Genomic DNA, 15,889 nt, shown 5'->3' on the forward strand with positions numbered 1-15,889 from the left:
TAATCTGATTGGATAATAGAGTGCCTTTGGGTGGAGGGAGAATTCGTAAATGGCTGGCCTTGAAAAGTGAGAGAGAGCGAGTGAAGCAGCTGTAGCAGACACTGAATGGCTTAGGAAAGGAGCAACTGGGGAGATATTTAATGGAGGGGCTTGGTAAAACTTTATGATGAAGTTGCTTTTTCCACTGGCATTATTTCTTCTTTTGCTTTGCTCTTGCTCATTAGGGAAGGATACTACTAATCAAGCTTCCAGGGGTTCCCCTACGCCAAACTTTGATGTAGGAAAACATGATGAATGGGTGAGTATTGGTGTTGTCCTAAGTGCCAAGTCAAAACACATCTTGCCCCAAGAGGGCTTCATGTAAGTGCCTCATTCTTCCATTTATATCCCATGTACCTCTGATAGAAATAGCCATATATGTTAAATAAACACACCATTTCCTCTGTAAAGTAAACTGTGCACTTCCCAGAGTTAATGGGATTTTGGCACTTAATAAGCAGCGAGCCCTGGAATGACTGTGAGTAAGAGCGCTTGTATCTGTGCTATACTTGCATGATAATAAGAGCAAATCCCTTGGTTTTCTTTTTAGGCAGACACAAGTCTTAATGGATCTCAGGAATCAAAACCAGGTGAGCTTTAAAATGGACAGTCTGAAGGAGCAAGGTGACTCATTCATGGGTTTGACAGCAATTTTGTACTGTGCACAAGTATTGTTGGGATTTGTGTACTTTGGAACTTGGGGGGGGGGAGGGCAGTATGGCTGCAAGGTACGCTCAATACCAAAGGGATGATTCCAATGGTAATGTAATCCGTAGAGGCTACCGGTAGTTGTCTTCCTTCCAGGATGGCGAATGGGGCAGGTCAAGGAGCCTGTGAGCAATGGATTTCTGCTGCTGTTGTTCTTCCTGACTAAGCCCCAGGGTTGGGCTCTGCTAAAACAAAGAGGGAGAACTGCTAGAGAAATTTCCAGTCCCTGTTTTAAATCTGGGAAGGATAGGTGGTGTGTTTGTTTTGTGTTTTGTATCCCCCACACTTTAAATGCACAAGTGCCCACAGGGCAGTATTTGCATTATGTTTATTTCTAAAGTATCACATCACTCTCATGGCAGAAACAGCTGCCTCTCTTTTTTCCAGCTTTAGGGTGTTCTTTGAATTTTGCAGATCTGGTATTTTCATGCCCCTCAGATGACCACCAGTGGGATTCTGTGATTTGATTTATGCTTTGCCAGTTTTCCTCAAGCCAATATTTCAGGCTCAGCTACATAGGTTATGAACTTTGCAGCTGAGCAATGAGAAGATTCAGATTAACTGAGGAACTGGAGGGGCTGTAGCACCACATCCCTGGACTCTGTGATGGGAGCACTTGGGAGGGAGGTGTTGGGTTCAGTGCCTTGAAGCTGCAAACAGAGCCTAAGAAGGAGAAGTCAAGCCAAGCAAATCCCATTACTTGATGTGATGGCTCAGATGCAAGAAGATGGAGGCTGTTACTTCTGAAACATATAACCCTGATCGACTACCTATAGTTCTCAGAAAGTTGTATTTGTGCTTTTGATAGCTTACAGCAAATGGGATAGGAAATACAAACTTCCAACATTTTCCTCAGGAGATTTTGTCCATTTTGGCACAATGATTGACTGGTTGGTGTCAGAAGATTAGTGTCAGAACCACAACAGTGGCCTCCAGTCAGCACCAAGGAGCAAGCGCTGTTGGCTTTTGACATACATGCCAACTGCATGTATATGCCGAGAAGTAAAATAAAATGATTTTTCAGCTTCATTCTTAATCCTGGATGATGTGGAGTTGTTTGATCTCTGGAAAGGATGTGTGAAGTGGCCCTGTGATAAATCTTCAGAAATGTTTTCTCTTGCCTTGAAAACGGGCAAATCGCAAGCCACCTTTGTCCTGTTCAGCAGTTGTGTTACCTCTCAAGGTGTGTCCATTATTTTGAAGTTACCTAAACTCAGGCAGGCTTCCACTTGTTCCCCAACCAGTGATCTGTCAACATCAGCAGTTTGCTTCTGGGGTGTGTGTTGAGGGGCAGGGGGAGCTTGTCTGAGCAGATCTTTTGTGCTGTCTCTCTCTGTCTATTGTAGACCTATAGTTCGCCTGTGAGCAGTACGGGTATACTGCAATTCAGGTAGAACGCCAAACTGCCTGGCCTGATTGCTGGAAGCATAACTAATACAATGTATGAAGTGCTTCCAGATGCTCAAAGCATTGAATAAACGCCAAGAATTTTTGCATTGCTCCTTTTTTATCATTATTTAAGCCTCCTAGTGGTGTAGCAGTAAAACTGCTAGCACATTTGCAAGGCTGAGCAGGGTCTGGTGCATACCTGCCAAGTCTCCCACTGAAAAATGCAGGATCAGCAGCGGCACAGCACCGGAAGTTGCGTCAGAGATTGGTTTTTTAACCCTTTCTGTGCTGGTTTTTTTGGCGCTTTGGCAAACTATGTCGGTGCTGCGTGTTAGTTCCAGTGAAGGTATTATTCGTCATTTATTTCTGTTCCCTTTCCCCCCAAAAAGTGCAGCAGCTTTGGGGCATCCCCCCTAAAAGCAAAGCAACTTTTGCACCCCCAAAAAACCTTCCAAAACTTTGGTCAGCAGCTCCCCCCAAAAAGCTCAACAACTCTGGGCACTTTGTGATAAATAAGGGTTTTTTGGTTTGGTTTGGTTAAATAATTAGTTAAATAATTACAGTCATAATTATAATATAGGGCGGCACAGAGTTAATTTTTTTAACTTTTTTAATGGTGGTGTGCCTCATGATTATTTTCACGGAACAAGTGTGCCGTGGCCCAAAAAAGGTTGAGAAACACTGGGTTAAATAACTAGTTTTTGGTTTATTAAATGCAGTTATACATTACAATTATACATTTTTGTTATTTAAACTATAAATATCATGAAATTATGTTTTTTTTCTCAAAGTGACACACCACCCAAGTTATGCTCGGTTTTTTGGCGAATTTTGACACACCAAGCTCAAAAGGTTGCCCATCACTGGCCTAGTAGCTGCTGATTTTACTGCTGGATTGTTTAAGAAGGGATGCAGTTGGTTGTATATTAGCCAGGGTATTTGGGTGTCCCCTAGTTTGTCTTGTATTTCAAAGTACTGTAACTCTTCTCAAGTGTAAAATGCATAAAGATGAAGCTATACAATTTATGTAGTGGATCATTAACAAGGAAAAAATGTATCTCATAGACTCATGGAATTGTAGAATTGGAAGGGACACCAAGGGTCATCTAGTCCAATCCCCTGCAATGCAGGAATCTCAAAACATGGTTCCCCATCCAGTTTGAAACCAGACCAGTCCCTACTTAGCTTTGCAAATGTGCTAGCAATTTTATTGCCACTCTTCTAATGCAATAAACCAGGCAAAGGCAAACTCCGGCCCGCCAGATGTTTTGGAACTACAATTCCCATCAACCCTAGCTAACAGGACCAGTGGTCAGGGATGATGGGAATTATAGTCTCAAAACATCCAAACTTCCATTTGTTCTGCCATTACCCCCTGGGGAAACCCGCAGTTTAGTGCTGAATTGGAACAAATGGCAATTGTTGGTTTTTTTCCACAAATTGCCATCTGTTCTGATTAGCATGAAAGAGCAGGTTTTCAGGAGGAAAATGGTGGGACAAAGGCAAAACCACTCAGACCTGTGCCAAGAAAGCATAGGAAAAGCAGAAAACCCATTGGATCCATGCTTTCTAGGCCTGGGACAAGCAGAAGTATGGATGAGCCCAAAGTGATGGTGATTGTAGACCTTCTTTCATCTTCCACCTACAGAACTGGGATTCCCTTGGCTGCTGGTGTATCTTCCTGTAACAAGTTGCCACGCTGTCTTGGAGGGTGATGCTGGAACTTTTTCTCCTCCAGATCTGAGCAGGATTTCGGGCAACAGCTGGTGCAATTGGACTATCTGGGCTGGTCCTCACAAGCACATCTTGATTTACATTGAAGGATTTGAAGGGAATTCACAATGTGAAGAAAATCAGGATAAGGTCATATTCCAAGGAGCCTTGTCGAGTGTTGAAAGCAAAATAACTTATGCATGCAGAAACCATGGTACTTTGGTGTTTGCTGCACAGGCTGTGGCTGTCCATATAGTGTTTTTGTCAACAATGTCTTCTCACAACCATAGTCATAAACATTTTAAAGGACGGTATTATGTATTTGAAGATTATGAAACTTTTACTGGTGGTGAAAGGCCAGTTGTGAAATCTAACAGCGGTGCTGGACTTTCTCCCAACTCTGTAATAATGGATTTTGCAAACACTAGCAGAAAGCTTAGCAGCGAAAATGGGCTTCCTGCGACTAGTAAAGAGAGATGGTGGGGAAATGGCAAGGCTACAAGCTTAGAATCATTCCTAGAGCCTACAGTTTCTCTCTTGAAAACCAAAAAAAAAGTTACCTTGAAACCTCTTGATATAAAGAGGATTCATGTTGCTAAGTCATCTATTGTTGACATGAGGAATGGGAGTGAAACCTCTTCCATCAACTTCAATAAAACTCTAGTCTTAGAATCAAGCAGTATTGAGAATGAAGAAAAAGCAGTTATGTACAAGCCAATTGCCTCTTCAGCCACACGACGTGTGTCCCAAAAGGTCAGAATGGTGACAAAATCGGTGGCAGTGAAAGGTCATGGAACTGCCACTGAATCTGTCACTCTTCAAAATAGTGGGCATATAACCACACGCAGGGAGCCAGGATACATGAACAATACTGGGAGAACAATATTTGGAACATCTGCCTTGAGTGGCACTACTTTTCCACAAATGTTCATGGAAGATCAGAGAACTCCAGTTTCACCTCCTAAAAGTATCCCAGAGAAGAAGCAAGAAGAGGTTCCTCACCCACTGCAGGCTAATTCTGAGTTCTCCAGGAAAATCATGGATGAAATGGAATTTCAACACTTGGAACTGAAGGAAGTATTTACAGGAGAGCAGAGGGACCATCAAGCCTATGGAGAAGAGAATGGCAACAGTAATAAGTACATAGCAGTGACTACTGCTGCAGGGAAAAATGAACCTCGTGGAGCAGAGCAGCTCACTACAGAAATGCCAAACATTCCTACAGCCAAGCCAAAAACTTATCTGACCACTGTAGGGTACTCTAATGTGCTGCCTGCTCCTTCACTAAGGATGCTTAATAGGAAACTCTTGGGCTCTACAACCACTACAGCTACAAATTTCCAGGCTGTTCCCTCAAAGAACTCAAAAGGTACCCAAGTAGAGGCAGTTTCTACTTCGTCTCTCAACGATCCAGTAACCAGATACATAGAGCGACTGCAAAAGAAGCCCACAAACCCAAATCCTCTCTACTCACCTTCTGATCAGGTGTCAAGTCATAAAACTTCATTGAAAGCAGAGAATAATTCCTATGGTAAGTCTTGTTACCTCTCAACTGCTTATCTATCAACTAAGGCTGGTAAATGCACGGAGCTAATTGGGGGAAGTACAGAAGAAATCCTTGCTAGCCTGTGTGTTTCGGGAAATCTGGCTTAACTCCACTGAGCAGTGTATGATTTTCAGCTTTTTCTAGTGTTTGATATAGGAGGGGGAGTCAGTAACTGTTAGCAGATGAAACAAAATTGTCACTCTAAATCCGAGCTGCTTCACACATTGGATTTCCCTCACTCATTCATTACTGGTCAGTCATTTTTATTATGAATGGTCGCTGCTCTTCCTTTGCAGAATTTTCACTGTACTGTTTTCATTTAAGTGTGTTTTTTTTTTAAAATGGAACCCTACTGTTTGACAAAACACCATGTTTTCCCTCTCTCTCATTTTCTTTGTGTTTGTGTCTATATTCGCCTACCAACTGATATTCTAGTCCACAAAAGACTATGCCACAATCCATTTGTTAAATCTTTAAGGTAAAGGTAAAGGGACCCCTGACCATTAGGTCCAGTCGTGACCAACTCTGGGGTTGCGCGCTCATCTCGCATTATTGGCCGAGGGAGCCGGCGTATAGCTTCCAGGTCATGTGGCCAGCATGACAAAGCCGCTTCTGGCAAACCAGAGGAGCACATGGAAACGCCGTTTACCTTCCCGCTGTAGCGGTTCCTATTTATCTACTTGCACTTTTGAGGTGCTTTCGAACTGCTAGGTTGGCAGGAGCTGGGGCTGAGCAATGGGAGCTCACCCCTTCACAGGGATTCGAACCGCCGACCTTCTGTTCAGCAAGCCCTAGGCTCAGTGGTTTAACCCACAGTGCCACCTGGGTACCACAAGACAAATGCCCCCAATTCTCTGAAGGCTGTCAGGTGTCTTGTGTTCAGTGAAAAATGTTTTACTTGTGCATATAAACATGTGTGCAAGCATAAAGTGTATTTTCATTCCACATATTGCATATGGGGCTATGGGGGGGGATTATTTTACAATAAACTGTACGGTATGTACATGTGAGTCAGATACACTTTTGACTTGGTGGTGTTTATGGGCATTGCACTAGAACTCTCATGTTCCAGATACTAGATTGATATTTTTCCGTTGTCTTTCTTCCATAGAGAGGGATTCTGTTTTGAAGCCCCATGACAATAATTTTGTACTGGAATCAGAGCACAATCCTGGAGGTAATGTTTCCATATCCCCTTCCTCAAGGGTGGAAGAACTTTTAAAAAACTTGCTTTCCCAGTGTAGAATTATTACTATTACTACTACTACTATTATTTTATTTGTACCCCACCCATTTGACTGGGTTGCCCCAGCCACTCTGGGTGGCTTCCAACAGATATAATAACATAACAAAACATCAAGCATTAAAACCTCCCTATACAGGGCTGCCTTCAGATGTCTTTGCAAAGTTGTGTAGTTGTTTATCTCCTTGACCTTTCATGGGAGGGCATTCCACAAGGAGGGTACCACTACCAAGAAGGCCCTCTGCCTGGTTCGCTGTAGCTTCACTTCTGCCAGAAGGCCTTTGGAGGTGGACCTCCATGTCCAGGCTGAACGATGGGGGTGGAGACGCTCCTTCGTGTATACTGGGCCAAGGCTGTTTAATGGTCAGCGCTGGGAGCCAATGTAGATCCTTTAAATGGTTGGGTGACCTGAAACAACACACTGACTGTTAAATAAATGATACTCATGCTGCAAGTAGGCCCTTTGGGGGCAGGGAACACTTTCCTTTGTGCTTATTAATTTACGGCATTTATATCCCACCTTTCCCTCCAAGGAGCTCAAGGTGATATACATGCTTTTCCTTCTCATTTAATTCCCACAACAACCCTGTGAGGTAGGTCCACCTGAGAGACAGTGACTGGCCTAAGGTCACCCAATGAGCTTCATGGCTGGGTGTGGATTTGAACCCTGGTATCCCACCTCCTAGTCTGACATCTTAACCACTATACCACACTGGCTTAGGGGGCTGTTAGCTTTAAACACGATGTGGCAAGCTGTAGGTATTGCTCTGCTATTTTCTGTATCTTCACTGTACTTTGGCAATCTTTGGGTCTTCTGCAGATCTTCTGTTTGAAATAAGTTTTGGTATAGAAAACAAAGCATGGAGCTCTCCCATTGGAAGTGAGTTGGAAAAAGCTCTCATAGACTCTATTAAGAGTCAGGTAAGAAAACAAATGGCACTGGTTGTATGGTAAAGCCGATTGTGTTTGTAATGCTATATGTCAGTCCTTTTAATAGAGTAGCTTCAAGTCCTCAGTTTTAGTTCTTTATTTTTGAGGTGGGGGCACACCTCGCCTGTGGCACATCATATTGATGCTGGTATCATGTCAGTTCCACAAAATGAGTTTAATAATTTTTCAAACTGCACAGCTAGCACATGGGTATTCAAACAAATTAAAGACAGCAGAAAGCTTGGGTTTTCACCTTTTGGTGATGAATAAAATGGAAGCACACAGATTCACCAGAAGGCACACAAGGAAACAGACATCTTTGGGGAAATGGTGAGCATTCATTATTTTGGAATAATAAGAGGCAAGCAATGTATGGGGAGTTTTTGTGAAAGAGATTCAGAGTGACTAAGAGATGTTGATATTGAGAAATGGAATAAGAATTTTGTGAGTTAGAAGAAGGGAAAGAAGAGTGGAAACATATTGAAGAGATATAATAGATATATAATACATATTTATTACAGGTGCAATGTTATTTTGAAATACTTGAAGTAAATATATAAAAACAAAATACTATTTTTATATTACATATACTAGCATAATTGGCCCATAGTAGGAAAAATTGAGATCCACCATACCTGGGTGAGGTTTTGTTGTTATTTTTAACAGGCTATTAATTATGCGATGGGCGCCTTTCTTTCAGTTGCCATTGATTTAACCATTGGTTATCTGTAATATAAACCCACAGTTGGGTATTTTTTTCCAGGTACAAGAGAAAATGAAACTCTTCTCAATCAAAGTCAAGGAAGTCAAGTTAAAGGAAATTATAAGGAAAGAAGAAACTGATAGGTATGTCAGCTAAGCTATAGATTGCCCTAAAATGGTAACAAACTTGGTTTAAAGCACCATGAATTTGTGTGCTATTCTTTATCAGTTGCACTTAATGAGGAAAAGCCAACGATATTATTTCCAACCCTTCTTCCTTCTTTCTCTGTAGTAAACCTTCAACTTGCCTTCTGTCTTCTTATTCCCAAGCTGAGATAATTACCTTTATTATATGCGCTCAGCTACTAGAGAAGGGAAGTGTTAATGTACTCACTCATTTGAAATTAATATTTCCATTTTTATATGTAGACAAAATGGCCCGAACCTGATATTCATGTTCTGGCTCCATCTAACACCAGAAGAAAAGAATATATCTCACTTATTGCATTTGCAACTGGAAGACCTTGGTGGAGCATCTGTGGAAGATGGCAAGGTTCAGACAGTTGTGGTGAGAGGTGTGTAAAAAGAGTTACACTATTTATGGGTGGTATAAAATAACAAGTTAGATAGAGATGGGGAGGTCTGGGATGGGGGAGTGATGAGGAAAACATTCCACAGGTCTTCCTATCACTAGCTAAAAAAGAAACTTTAATCATTCAGTGAATAAAATTCTGGGCTTGCTATTTTTGCATCAGTGAAGGCAGGAGGAAAGAAAAACCCTTTAAGCCACAGAAAATTAAGCTGATCACATACGGCTGGATTCAACTGAACAATTGCAGTAATGAGAGCCAGCACAAGAGGGCTTCTCTCAAATAGGCTTGGGGGGTCAGGAGATCCCCCAGAACAGCAAACAGGGGGCGATTGTTCCATCATGCAAGCAAAAGTGCTTTTGCGGACAGACCGATTGTAATAGTGTGATGTTGAATTACACCTTAACATTGTGTCAGTGTCTCCCAAATCAATTTATAAGTTGATTACATGGCATCAAATGGGACTGAAACTTCATTCTAGTTTATATCAGTTGAAGGATGCAATCCAAGTATTGCATACAGTTTGATCCACATAACTCTAGTCTACAGCATACAACAAAAACCTAATACCTGCTTTTCTCTTCAAGAGGGGAAAATTTGGAGCAGGGAAGCCATTAGGTGGCATGTGTAACTCTTTCCCACTGAGAGTCAGTGTGGTGTAGTGGTTAAGAGTGGTAGACTTGTAATCTGGTGAACCTGGTTTGTGTATCTGCTCCTTCACATGCAGCTGCTGGGTGACCTTGGGCTAGTCAGACTTCTTTGAAGTCTCTCAGCCCCACCCACCTCACAGAGTGTTTGTTGTGGGAGAGGAAGGGAAAGGAGATTGAAGCAAAATAAAAAATTCCTTCAGTAGCACCTTAAAGACCAACTAAGTTTTTATTTTGGTATGAGCTTTTGTGTGCATGCACACTTCTTCAGATACACACGAAAGCATGCACATGAAAGCTCATACCAAAATAAAAACTTAGTTGGTCTTTAAGGTGCTACTGAAGGAATTTTTTTATTTTGCTTCGACTCAGACCAAAACAGCTACCTACCTGTAACTAGGAAAGGAGATTGTTAGCCGCTTTGAGACTCCTTAGGGTAGTGATAAAGCAAGATATCAAATCCAAACTCTTCTTCCCAACAGTTGCTTCTCTCCACATCATCTTGTTTCTCCATTTGCCTTCCCCTCATGGAGTTTGAAGCACATTCGCCTTGGGCTTCTAGCACTTTATTTTACAATGACAGGTCCTGCTCGAAAGCAAGTCATTGTTGAAACCACGTTCATGAAGACTATGGGTTATCCCCTCAATGTCCATGACCCAGTTGCACTATGCATTTTGTTATAAGCAAATCTGGCCTTATTCCCTTATGGGGTACATAAGAGCTCTTGCATAGTCTTTTGTAGGTTCTCCATCGGTAGGAATAAATAACAGAGGCCGACCGGAGAATATTGAGAAGCAAAGCAGCTAGTAAGCTTGATCTTTACTGACTGTTGCAACAGGGTGATTTTCTCTCTCACATAGGAGGAAAGACCCAGAACAAAAGCCCGCCTGCCCCTATATAGACAATTTAAAATCCCCCCCTCCAATCAGAGCCACCCCCAGAAGTATCATAATACATTAGAGAAAGGGTGTAGCCCAGGACCACAACCCTTCCCCAGTATATCATACATCACAGAAAAGGGGCGGTCTATTAAAGAAATCTGAGTGCAACTGGACTTCTGTGCGACCCTTCCCCTCTGCAGGGAGGTGGGACCTATTTGGATGGTCCGCCCCCGCCACTTAATGGATCCAAATCGTTTCCAGAGAGTGGTAGGGGATGTCTTATCCCATGTTGATGGCCTTTCAGCCGATTCCCTGGTGGCCCGCTGGAATGTGGAGTTAACCAGGGCTATTGACTGTTTGGCTCCGAAGCGCCCTCTCCGATTGCATGGAGCCCGGACAGCCCCGTGGTTTTCCCCGGAGCTGAGGGTGATGAAACAGTCGTTGAGACGGCTAGAGCGCCGGTGGCGGAAAACTCATTATGAATCCGACCAAACACGGGCTAGAGCTCAACTTCGAGCCTACCAAGTGGCAATGGCGACGGCGAAGAGGACCTTCTTCACCGTTTCTATCGCATCTGCAGAAAACAGCAGCAGGAGACTCTTCCAGGTGGTTCGCAATCTATCTGAACCACCTTTGTCATCTGGGCCTGGTAGGGACCCCAATATCTCCTGCAATGCTTTTGCAAAGTTTTTTGCAGATAAAGTCGCTCAGATTCAGAGGGAGGTAGACTCCACCGTGGGAGCAGGGCCGGGGCGGGAGAGTGCTGGAGCCCTGTCTAGTCGCGATTCATGGGATCAATTTCAATCTGTTACCTCCAAGGATGTGGACAGGCTGCTTGGACTAGTGAAACTAAACACCTGTCTCCTTGATCCTTGCCCATCCTGGCTAATAAAGGAGAGCCGGGAAGGGCTGGGCGATGGGTTCTGCAGGGTGGTGAATGCTTCCCTCTGTGAGGGAGCCTTCCCAGACCTGCTGAAAGAGGTGGTTATTAAACTGCTTCTTAAAAAAGCATCTTTGGACCCAGCCAATATGGTCAACTATCGCCCAGTCTCAAATCTTCCATTCTTGGGCAAGGTGATTGAGCGAGTGGTTGCTGAACAACTCCAGGCACGCCTGGAAGAAGCGGACCATTTGGATCCCATCCAGTCAGGATTCAGGCCTCATCATGGGACTGAAACTGCCCTGGTTGCACTGGTTGATGATCTCCGGTGGGCTAGGGACAAAGGTGAGAGCTGCTTCCTAGTCCTGCTGGATCTCTCAGCAGCTTTTGACACCATTGACCATAACATCCTTCTGGACCGTCTAGAGGGGTTGGGAGCTGGGGGCACTGTTATACAGTGGTTCCGCTCCTTCCTCCTGGGCCGTGTTCAGAAAGTGGTGGTGGGGGGTGAGTGTTCAGACCCCTGGGCTCTCACTTGTGGGGTGCCTCAGGGTTCTGTCCTCTCCCCCATGCTTTTTAACTTCTACATGCAGCCACTGGGAGAGATCATCAGGGGGTTTGGGGTGGGTGTTCATCAGTATGCGGATGATACCCAGCTCTGCCTCTCTTTCAAATCAGAACCAGTGAAGGCAGTGAAGGTCCTGTGTGAGTGCCTGGAGGCGGTTGGAGGATGGATTGCGGCTAACAGATTGAGATTGAATCCTGACAAGACAGAAGTACTGTTCGTGGGGGACAGGAGGCGGGCAGGTGTGGAGGATTCCCTGGTTCTGAATGGGGTAACTGTGTCCCTGAAAGACCAGGTGCGCAGCCTGGGAGTCATTTTGGACTCACAGCTGTCCATGGAGGCGCAGGTCAATTCTGTGTCCAGGGCAGCTGTCTATCAGCTCCATCTGGTACGCAGGCTGAGACCCTACCTGCCTGCAGACTGTCTAGCCAGAGTGGTGCATGCTCTAGTTATCTCCCACTTGGACTACTGCAATGCGCTGTACGTGGGGCTACCTTTGAAGGTGACTCGGAAACTACAACTAATCCAGAATGCGGCAGCTAGACTGGTGACTGGGAGCGGCTGCCGAGACCACATAACACCGGTCTTGAAAGATCTACATTGGCTCCCAGTACGTTTCCGAGCACATAGAGTTGGAAGAGACCACAAGGGCCATCCAGTCCAACCCACTGCCAAGCAGGAAACACCATTAAAGCATTCCTGACAGATGGCCGTCAAGTTTAAAGACCTCCAAAGAAGGAGACTCCACCACACTCCTTGGCAGCAAATTCCACATGCTTAACCATGAGGTGATCATTGTGAGTGAAAGAGCTGGGCGTGGGGTGGGGTACCATAGAATGAATGCTACAGGAAAAGTGGGAGGGGATTTTTTTAAATGCATAATGAAAGAGGTGAAGAAGAGGAGAAGATGGGAAATTAATCAGCTATAATACCCACCCAGGTGGGTATTATAATCAGCTATAATACCCACCCAGGTGGGAAATTAATCAGCTATAATACCCACCCAGGTGGCGCTGTGGGTTAAACCACTGAGCCTAGGGCTTGCTGATCAGAAGGTCGGCGGTTCGAATCCCTGTGACGGGGTGAGCTCCTGTTGCTTGGTCTCAGGTCCTGCCAACCTAGCAGTTCGAAAGCACATCAAAATGCAAGTAGATAAATAGGAACCGCTATAGCGGGAAGGTAAACGGCGTTTCCATGTGCTCCTCTGGTTTGCCAGAAGCGGCTTTGTCATGCTGGCCACATGACCTGGAAGCTGTACGCCGGCTCCTTCGGCCAATAATGCGAGATGAGCGTGCAACCCCAGAGTCGGTCACGACTGACCTAATGGTCAGGGGTCCCTTTACTTTACCTTTAATATTTCAAATGCTGCATGTAGTGCTCATATCTACAAAGGTAGCTGGCTAATAAAAGCTTTGTGCATGCAAAGACTAATCCTTAACATCAGGAGAAGCCAAAGCTTAAGGAAAATCTATTTTGTTCCATACATATGGAATGCCATAGCATTGCATACCCCAACATTTTCATTTATATTTTTATTATTTTGACTTGTCCTCTGTTTTCAGAATTGCTTGTATCAGTTGTTTCTAGTTTATATCTGTTTAGCTGTGATTGTGTAACATCTTTTTCTCCTTGCTTCTCCTTGCACCTATGTGACTTAAGGGTGTTGTCTTGGTGTTTATTCTGCCAATCCATGGGAGACAGAAGTAATGAGTGGCAGTAAAATAAAAAAATTCCTTCAGTAGCACCTTAAAGACCAACTAAGTTTTTATTTTGGTATGAGCTTTCGTGTGCATGCACACTTCTACAGTGGCAGTAAGACAGCTTCCAGTGCATACTAAATTCCTACTTAATTGGTTAGCTTTGGCTTATATGACTGGTAGTCTGAAAACATGCTATTCAAAGTTTATAACCATGTTACTGCAGAACAATTCTATCCTCTCTCTACCTGCCAGATGTGAATGAATGCAGCTCTGGGATTGGGCTATGTGGTGACAAGGCCATCTGTCTCAATGGATATGGAACATATATATGTCAATGTAAAGAAGGTTATGAGGATCGTTCTCCAAAAAATCCAGGAACTCTGTGCTTTCATAATCCACGGACAGGTATGTATTTATAAATCTGCTTTGGGATTTATTTATTCATTTATTCAGTATTGGGAATTAGAATGAGAATACTTAAGGATAATAATATAAATAATTAATAATAATAGTAAATATGTTATGCTGCTTAACATAACTAAAATATAAATGCTTATCACAAAATAAAACAGAGAACACACTGGACCATTAGAAGGTGTCCCTTCTCGTTCTATGGGATATCAGTTGGGTGCACATCTTAATCTGGAAGCTGTTCTCTTGCTTGTAGTGGGATGTGCATGTTCCTCTTCTTAAACCCCAGCCAGCTTGCACAAGAGTGGGCTCATCCTATGGCAGGGTCCCCCCCCCCCCCTTATGAACAGTAAATCTTGTAGAATCAGACAGAAGGTGAGTTTGAAATAATTGTCCATCTTAGAAGAACTACGCTATTTGCATTGGAAATTCAACCTGCCAGTTTATCGTAGCAACCTCTTAAGCTGTCAGAGTAAGATTATGCCTTTTTAGTTGTACTGTGGCTCCTGAAAGTCTTTGATGTAGTTATGCTTCTGTTCATATCACCTGGGAATATATGGAGGAAGGTGGACACAGTGTTTAAAAAGCAGTCACGGTTAGCTCTTCAATAGTGTGAGCTTAGCCTTAACAATTTGCATGACAGACAGATATTCAGGCATGTGTGCCAGCAAGCCTTACGCTGATTCAGCCTTCAGACCTGCATTTTGCTTCACACTTGGTGTGAGCTGCCTTCCTTTTGTTTCAGGTGTGATGTGCATTATGTTCTGTTATATGTTCTTCCTTGACCTTATAAAGAAAGAAACAGCAAAACATTTTGATAGTTGCAAAACTACTCTAAGCAGTGTGAGGAAGTGATGGTTAGTAACCTATGGGTGTTAATGGACAGGGGGCTTTATCCCAGATTTGCTTTTAAACAAAGAAATTCAAACTGTGCATCATGCTGCAGAAAGCAGGGCTCTATTTTCCAGAAGAGGGCAAGTTATGTTTGCACTGTGTGTGGCAAGAGAACTTCCAAATTCGGCCTTACTATGTTCTAAAAATGTTGTGTCTTCACTCTAAGATAGTTAACTCCTCTCTTGAGTGTGGAGGAGCGTGAAATGTGAATGTTGGTCTCCTAGAATCCTAGAATTGTTCTATAACGTGTTGGCTGATCTCTTTTGAATGTGGAAGGAAATTTTGTGCCCGAAAAGCATTCGGAAAGAATGAGTTCAACAAAGCAGTTTTATTTGTCTTGCAGGCATTAGCTCCTTGTTCCGCTATACTGAGATTCTTGTAGGTACCACGGTTTTTTTCATCTGTGCTCTTGTAGTGGTGATCAGTGTGCTGTGCACCATAGTAAAAAATAAATTTACTAAGAAGGACTTGCACTTTCAAGAGGCTGCTTTGCCTGGGACAGCAACATCATTTGATCAGAGTAACATCCATCCTCTCCTTAGTCTAGACCCTGGCCTGTTAAAACTCAGAGCCAAGTCGCCAGAACAGCCTTTACAACAGAGAACTAGCCCCAGTGAAACGTACAGAGTATCTATTGAGCAGTCTGAATGTTTATAAAGAAAATGCAATATAAGTTACACCCCCTTTCCCCAATTCATAATTAATCTCCTTTCATTTCTTGTTAGTGAGTAGATGCAACTTTTTGTTACGTAGCAGTTCTTACAGAATTTTTTTATCACTCCTTGCCTATTTCCCCTGATACCTTTATTAAAATGTAACTCTTATAGTATTTTTTCCTTCAATTTATGGGCAACTGTATTTTCTGCCTGGCTTTATATATAAGCAGCAATGAATGTGACTTCTGTTCATGACTGTTAATAAACTCTTTGTGTAATTGTGTACTGTATCTTGGTTAATGGTCAAAATAAATGCATGGGGCAATGGAAAGCCTGTAGGGTTGTTTCTAGACAACCTGTTTATTCAGGTGTTGATCCTGATTTATTTTAACAA

At 43.3% G+C, this 15,889-nt stretch overlaps 1 protein-coding gene across 1 annotated transcript; it reads left to right on the forward strand.

Annotated features, from left to right (window-relative positions):
* The first annotated feature begins 605 nt into the window (after positions 1–605).
* On the forward strand, positions 606–15,634 carry LOC118082808 (uncharacterized). Its single transcript, XM_060272258.1, has 8 exons — positions 606–629; positions 3,760–5,380; positions 6,507–6,572; positions 7,459–7,559; positions 8,332–8,414; positions 8,700–8,845; positions 13,787–13,939; positions 15,183–15,634. Exons 1-8 carry the CDS (start codon positions 606–608, stop codon positions 15,494–15,496), a joined length of 2,508 nt encoding a protein of 835 aa, XP_060128241.1. The 3' UTR covers positions 15,497–15,634.
* Positions 15,635–15,889: the final 255 nt, after the last annotated feature.

This window comes from Zootoca vivipara, chromosome 3, assembly GCF_963506605.1.
Source record: "Zootoca vivipara chromosome 3, rZooViv1.1, whole genome shotgun sequence".
Classification (NCBI taxonomy): domain Eukaryota; kingdom Metazoa; phylum Chordata; class Lepidosauria; order Squamata; family Lacertidae; genus Zootoca; species Zootoca vivipara.

What these genes read in the sequence shown, in the direction of transcription:
- LOC118082808 (XM_060272258.1), top strand. Translation starts at nt 606, where the DNA reads ATGGATCTCAGGAATCAAAACCAG. An exon ending in ATCTCAGGAATCAAAACCAG is followed by an intron (nt 630 to 3,759) that starts GTGAGCTTTAAA and finishes TGGTGATTGTAG; the next exon opens with ACCTTCTTTCATCTTCCACC. An exon ending in TCAGACAGTTGTGGTGAGAG is followed by an intron (nt 8,846 to 13,786) that starts GTGTGTAAAAAG and finishes TCTACCTGCCAG; the next exon opens with ATGTGAATGAATGCAGCTCT.